General features: G+C 47.7%; 1 protein-coding gene across 1 annotated transcript in view; it reads left to right on the top strand.

The window, feature by feature from the left end:
- LOC109937831 (E3 ubiquitin-protein ligase HUWE1-like) overlaps nt 1–7,517 on the top strand; it is a 171,027-nt gene extending 163,510 nt beyond the window's left edge. Inside the window, exons 75-79 of the mRNA XM_048619929.1 lie at nt 1,122–1,227; nt 2,653–2,770; nt 2,907–3,088; nt 4,605–4,795; nt 6,259–7,517. Of these exons, the coding sequence (XP_048475886.1) occupies nt 1,122–1,227; nt 2,653–2,770; nt 2,907–3,088; nt 4,605–4,795; nt 6,259–6,361 (700 nt within the window). The 3' untranslated portion in view covers nt 6,362–7,517. The remainder of the gene's footprint in view (nt 1–1,121; nt 1,228–2,652; nt 2,771–2,906; nt 3,089–4,604; nt 4,796–6,258) is intronic.

Raw genomic sequence — 7,517 nt, 5'->3', positions numbered from 1 at the left:
TTGAGAAAGGAGGAGGACATGTCAGAAGCGCCCATGCGGGTGAGTGGCATCATTGGAATAGATGCGACAGAGTTGGAGAAACTGGGAGAATGGAACGGTGTTCTTACAGGAAGCAGGGTATGAGGCAAAGTAGTTCTGGTAACTGCAGGAGTCAGTGTGTTTGTAACGGATAATGGTGGACAGTCTGTTGCCAGTAATGGAAACTGAGGAGATGACAAAGGGGAGGGAAAAGTCTGAGGTAGACCAGGTGAAGTTGAGAGAAGATTGGAAATCAGAATCAAAATGTTGGAATTTTTCCAATTCTGGATGAGAGCAGGAAGCGATGCCAATGAAGTCACTGAAGTACTAGGGAAAGAGTTGTGGGAGGGACCCCAAGAAGGACTGGAAAATGAAGAGGCATATGGGATACGTGAGGGTAACCCTCACTTGGCGAAAGTGCTGCCTGTCAACTGCGATGTCGGTTGAGGGTGACCGATCAACAGGCAGCAGCTCTGGCAGTGTGGCCCTCCCTCGGTACTGGTACTGGGCCTGGGCCTGGGCCTGGATTAGATCATCGAGGCTTTGGAGTGGGGCTTGGGGTCAGGTGGGGCTGCTCCCCACTAGGGCACTGGCAAATGTTACACGGGGTTGTTCGTGTGGGGTCGGTCATTCTCGTGTTCATCCAATCCTGCGGCACATAGATGCTGCTGTGCCACAAAGGTGTGGTATGTTGCTGTGCAAAGGAGGGAGAGCTGTTAGATCAGAGAGAGTGTACCCCTGAGCAATTTGAAGCAAGACCGAGTTATTTCGCTCCATCGGGGGGCACGGAGATACATTTGCAAACTGACGCCTATGAGGAACACGGGAGAATCCTCGATGTTTTGAGACTCTTGTTTCTGGCCATCACATTGGGCTCACTGTCTGACCCAGCGTGGTCATAGGTAAAGGCTGAATATGTGCCAGGCATGCCTGTGCAGAATAACGGGAGCAGCTATGGATGAGGTGTCCCAATGCTGCTGATAGATTAACCAGGCTCCTGGTTGTATGCTGCATGTGAGGGGACACCATCACTAGCTCAGGTAGGGCTGGAAGCAGCACCTCGGGGAGAGCCTGATTTTGTAAACTCTTGCTTCTCGTCACAGGTACACAGACATGGAAAGTGAAGACTACCATTTTTACCAAGGCCTGGTCTACCTGCTGGAGAATGATGTTTCTACTCTGGGCTATGAGCTCACCTTCAGTACAGAGGTACAGCCTTACGAACTTGAGCCCTAGCCTCCCCCTACACAGTTCCACTAAGCAAGAGTGATGCAGGCCCTTCACCCATCTGACCTTGTGTTCGTTCCATTTGAGGCACCCAGTCTAATCAAACTGCCCCTTTTTGCTCCCTGTACCCTTTCATATCCCACCCAGTCTAATCCCACTCTTTCCCCCCCCCCCCCCCCGCGCCCCCGCCACTTCACTCCCTGCACCCTTTAATATTCATCTAATTCCATTTCTCCCTCACACCCCACACCCTTTAATATCCCACCCAGTCTTATCCCCCTCTTCCCCTCACTCCTTGCACTGTTTAATATCCCACCCAGTCTAAACCCCCTCCTCTCCCTCACTCCCTGTACCCTTTAATATTCAGCTCCGTCTCAATCTGCTGTCTTACACACACTGTATACCTGTCTAATCCTACAATCCTGTTTATTCTCCCTATCCTTAGGTAAGCCTTTCTTGTATTACCCCCTATTTAAAAAAAAAAAGCTTCTGAATTTGTGCAGGAGATTCCCCATTCACACACATGTAAAGGGGAGGAAATTGTGGTGGAGATATTGAATAGAGGGGGGAGATTTTGCTAAAACCATACAAGGCACTAGTCAGACCATATCTGGAATAGGGTGAATGGTTTTGGGGCCCTTATCTAGGGGAAGATAGACTGGTGTGAGAGGCAGTCCACAGAAGGTTCACTCGGCTGATCCCGGGTATGGAGGGACTGTCTTATGACGAGAGGTTAGGCCTGTGCTAGTTGGAGTTTAGAGGAATGATAGGCGACTGTATTGAAACCGAAAAAGGGGGGCTTGACAGGGAAGATGAGGAGATGTTGAGTACATTCGGCCTGAACTTATTGGAGTTTAGAGGAATGGGACGTGACCTTACTGAAACATACAGCACTCTTGGTGGAGGGGGCGCTTGATAGGGCAGGTGGGGAGAGGTTGTTCCCCTTGTGGGAGAGAGTAGGTCCAGGGCACATCATCTCAGTAAAGGGTCACCCATTGAACACTGCTGAAAGATTTCGTCTCTCAGTGGAGTCACGTATCTACAAAATTCTTTACCGCAGCAGACTGTTGAGGCTGGGACGTTAAGTATATTCAAGGCTGAGATAGATTTTTCATTGTTACGGGAATCGAGGGTTGTGGGGGAAAGGCAGGAAAGTGGAGCAGAGGCTCATCAGATCAGCCATGAATGATAGCGAAGACCAGATGGGCTGAATGGCCTAGTTCTCCACATGCCTTGAAAGATTGTGCAAGGTTGAATTGAACAGTTGGAGCAGGCTTGAGGCAATGATGTGGCCTTAGGGTCAAGAGCAAGGCCCTTTCCTTTGCCCCCTGTACTTCCTCCTGGGGTCCACTTTCTGCAGGAGGGAGGCACAAATTGCTTGAAAGTACTTTGCTTCTTACGTTGCAGGTGCAAGAGTTTGGAGTGTGCGAGGTACGGGAGCTGAAACCGAACGGAGCGCACATCATCGTAACTGAAGAAAATAAGAAGGAGTACGTCCATCTGGTTTGTCAGATGAAGATGACCGGTAAGTGAGGCAGTTTGAACTGGTTTGTACCTGTGACCGGGGAAGGGAGCAGGAGGAGGAGATTGAGGCTGTGTTTGAGCAGCAAAAGCTTCCTCGTAAAGATCTTGATTTTAGTTTCTTGTGTGTCCTGGGGCAGGTGCAATCCGGAAACAGCTGGCTGCCTTCTTGGAGGGCTTTTACGAGATTATTCCGAAGAGGCTGATCTCCATTTTCACCGAGCAGGAGCTGGAACTTCTCATTTCCGGTTTGCCAACTATCGACATCGACGACTTGAAAGCGAACACTGAATACCACAAATACCAGATTAACTCCATACAGGTGAGGCCCAGAGCAGTTGTCATCGCCTATGCACCACACTCTAAACGTAGTGCCGTGTTATCCATGTCCAGTCAGATCAATCTCTCGAATTGTGATGTTGCCAAAACTGTACCAGCATATTTTACAGGAACATATCAGCCTGTTAGTGCATGTGTGGGCTATGTCTGGCAAGGAAATGATCACTGTATAACACTGGGGTACAGTACCGGTGGGGGACGGGTCTGTCGCTGTATAACACTGGGGTACGGTACCGGTGGGGGACGGGTCTGTCCCTGTATAACACTGGGGTACGGTACCGGTGGGGGACGGGTCTGTCACTGTATAACACTGGGGTACGGTACCCGTGGGGACGGGTCTGTCGCTGTATAACACTGGGGTACAGTACCGGTGGGGACTGCGAGCTCATTTTGAAGATGCTCTTAAAACTGACTCTCTTCCCCTTAGAAGTACAAGGGGAAATCCCGATGTCTTAAGAGGTTAAATGGTGGGTGATTGTTTCCACAAGCTCATGTGTCTGTAAAGAGGATTGTCACTGGAAGAATGAAGGAGAAGTTGTGTTTATGGGTTAGGAAATACTTTACCAAAACTTTGGCCTCCCCTCTTTTCAGTGTTTGAAATCCAGGTTTCTTCAAAAGTTAAACAGCAGCTCCAAAGTTGACTGAGCACGTGATGCTCATGGGACTTGGTATTGGCGAGCTGGGTTTTTCCGCTGTCTGGAGGCTCATCAGATCAGCCACGAATGGCAGCGAAGACCAGATGGGCTGAATGGCCTAGTTCTCCGCATGTCTTGAAAGATTGTGCAATGTTGAATTGAACAGTGGAGCAGGCTTGAGGCACTGCGAGGGTTTGAGGCAATGATGTGGCCTTAGGGTCAAGAGCAAGGGCCTTTCCTTTGCCCCCTGTACTTCCTCCTGGGGGTCCCACTTTCTGCAGGAGGGAGGCAGTTGAACAGGGTAGAGTTCCAGAAGGGAATAGTAGATTTGTAATAAGTCCCTTGTAAATCTGTCTTTTGCTGCTTGATTAGAAATGTGGCCACCGCTTTGTAAAATACCATCCGTTGTCAGGGCAGGAACAGGACGTTCGCTGCACTATGTTCAGCACCATTCGCGACTCCTTCGATACTGAAGCAGCCAGTGTCCATGTGCAGCAAGACCGGCTGGACTGTCAGGATTATCAAAGGGGTCGCTGGGGATGCGCAGGGGTGTAAAATTGGAGCCGGTTTATCAGATTGCCGAGTGCATGCGGGTATTTTAGCACCTCCTGGGGTCCCCTTGTAATAAAAGCTGCTGAAACAGAGGGGGTGGAATTGCTAGCTGCTTTGTCCCTCTGAGCAAGCGTCACACTGTTGACAGGAGATGACAGTATCTCCCAAGTTATCGCGCTGCAGAAGGAGACCATTCTGCCCGTGGCCTCTGTACTAGCATTTGGTTCTTTGTGATGGAATGGGTTGACGTGCGTTGGGCAGGCATCCGTTCCTGTGTTGAATGGTTTCACAGCACCATGTTTTCATCCACAGATCCAGTGGTTCTGGCGGGCGCTGCGTTCCTTCGACCAGGCTGATCGTGCAAAGTTCCTGCAGTTTGTTACCGGCACCTCCAAGGTCCCGCTCCAGGGCTTTGCAGCCTTGGAGGGAATGAATGGCATCCAGAAGTTCCAGATTCACAGAGACGATCGCTCGACTGACCGGTTGCCCTCGGCTCACACTTGGTAAGGATTCACCGCGGGAGATCATGTCGTCTGGCTGGTCCTGGCTATGGCAGTGTCCGCTCCAGGCGCTCAGAGAGCTGCAGTGCCAGAGCTGCATCTTTGAGTCCTTAAACCAAGACCCCGCAGTTTTTCTTAAATTCTGAAACAAAATCGCTTCCTTCTCGTATTGCTGCGCTGTTTATGGGAGCTTGCTGCATTTCAGATGCTATAACGTACCTGGGAAGCACATCCTTTAAATAATGTGGGAACAGGAGGAGGCAGTTCATCTTGGCAAGCCTGCCTGCTGATCAGGCACTGCCTTTCGCTCACCTCATGACCCTGTACACCACTGATACTTTAAATATATTCAAAGACTGAGCTTCCACAGCCCTCTAGGATAGAGAATTCCAAAGGTCATGTCCCTCTGAGTAAAATAAAGTTCTCCTCCTCCCTCACCTCATCGGTATCCCAGTTATTTTTCAATAGTGCCCCTCCCCTGCCCAGTTCTAGAGCTATCCATTTGAAATTCTTTGGAATACCCTGTGGTGCTGGAGAGATGAAAGGTCTTTCCTTGCTCTTTCACTATATCTAACTGTGGTGTACTGTAGTTGTACTTAAAACAAAGCCCACAGAAGCAAGACAGTCCATTAACGGCTGTCATTCAGTAAGGTCATAGCTGATTTGATTACCACTATATCACGGGGCTCCCATCTCCTGTTAAACAAATCTAACTTGTTAGTAAATCTGATTAGATGCGCCCCTGCTCCCCATCAAACCAAACAGCCTTAAGGCGTTGTCTTAATGTGCAGAGCATTTACAATAAAGAGGAGGAATTAGCAGCACGAATAGATATAGCTAGGATTACAGATGCACTGCAGGGTGACCAAGGATGGGAACTGAATATCTAGGGGTATTCAGTTTTTTTTTTGGAAGGATGGACAGGGGGAAAGGGGTGGGGTAGCATCGCTGGTTAACGCAATAAGTAAGGAAGGATATTAGCTCAGGTGAGATGGAATCTGTACGGGTGGAGTTTAGCATAAGAATAATTGACAACCTGGGTGTATGTAGCCCCTTGGGGAAGAGTGAGCATAATCTGATTGATAGAATTCCATGTCAAGATGGAGAATGACATAGTTGGTTCTGAGACTAGGGGCCTGAATCTGAACAGAGGAAACTAGCATGGTGAGAGGTGTGAGCTAGCTATGATGAATTACTTAGAGATTATGGCAGAAAGGCAGTGGAAACATTTTAAAGAGCACAGAGAGGAACAGCAGCAATTACTGCAGTCTGGCACAAAACTAAAATGGGAAAGTTGTGCCCCGATTATGGTTAATTAGAGTTAGTTTTAGTTCCAAGCAAGAGACATACAAATTAGCCAAAAAGAAAAGAAGACCTGAGGTTTGGGAGCAGTTTAGATTTCAGTAAAGGGGGACAAAAGGATTGATTATCCAACCCACCTGAATGATTTTCCTCATCCTCCTCAGCTTTAACCAACTGGACCTCCCAGCCTACGAGAGCTATGAGAAACTGCGTCACATGCTGCTGCTCGCTATACAGGAGTGTTCGGAAGGATTTGGCCTTGCCTGAAAGCTTCAGATCGAAGGAAGGAATGAATGAACGAGCAAACGATCGGCGGAAGATTGAGAAATAAAAGGCAGTGCGCAATGGGAGGATATTTTTAACAAGACTGTAAAATGTGCGTAACTTGGGTCTCCTCGGACTGACCTTAGTAGACTTGCTTAAAAAAAAAGGTTACGAAAAGGCACTGCCTGTGCTGAGTGGATTTCTAGAGTGAGCGCTTCACACAGGGACAAACAATATGGACTTTGAAATTTTTTTTTCATTTTCCCCCACCCCCTCCACCCCCAAATCCTCCTCCATCACTCTATTAAATTGCATCATTTTTACAAGTGTGTGTGTGCGCGCGTGTACATGCGTACACAAATGCCTGCACGCGCACATTCTTGGATTGTCTTGACTTGCACATGGGAAGGATCAGTGGGTGGTGGGGGGGGAGAAGAGGATTTTTTTTAAAACAGAGAATTCCAACATGAAAATAATTGACTCCGGTGTTGCTAACTCGGTAACAGAGACCACTTGTTTCAACATCACTTTTCACTATGCTGTTTGTCTCGTTCTTTTGTTTATCTCTGTATCCATGCAAATATTGAAGATGTAAATAAATATTACAAGTTTTGATCCACAGGTGGCCCTATTCAGCAGTGGAGTGAAGACCTGCCGGCAAGAGGTCAAGGGTTATATTTGTGAATCATGGCAAGGCGTTAGCTTTTAACCAGATCCCCCATTTAATCGCACAGTGACACACGAGGCGTGCATTGTGACGCGAGTGGGAGGGGAGATGGGGTGAGGAAGAAAGCATAAAGTTGTAAAATATGTGCAAAAACAAAAAAGTCACTAGCCAAGTTCATGCTTTTTTCATATTTATTCGTTTAGATTTTTTGGAAAATTCTGGAATAAATAAAAAGCTGGTTTGATTCACTTCAACATTTGAATGTTTAAAAAGGAGGGAGCGAGAAAGAAAGAGAGAGAGCTAAGAAAAGAAAGGGGAACTTCTGGTTCTGATCTCAGAATTTCGAATGCGACCTCTATCCTTTTTTTTTTTGCCTGTGTCTTGATATCCAAGTGTGCAAGAGGGGAGGGGGTTCTGTTATGCCCATTAGTACTTTGGACAAAGGAAAAAAAAATACAAAGAAGATTCATTAAAAGTTTAGTTTGAAAAACA

This window comes from Rhincodon typus, chromosome 44 (genome assembly GCF_021869965.1).
Source record: "Rhincodon typus isolate 14 chromosome 44, sRhiTyp1.1, whole genome shotgun sequence".
Taxonomy (NCBI): domain Eukaryota; kingdom Metazoa; phylum Chordata; class Chondrichthyes; order Orectolobiformes; family Rhincodontidae; genus Rhincodon; species Rhincodon typus.
The sequence above is the reverse complement of the archived record's forward strand: the minus strand, read 5'-3'. Positions and strand labels throughout refer to the sequence as shown.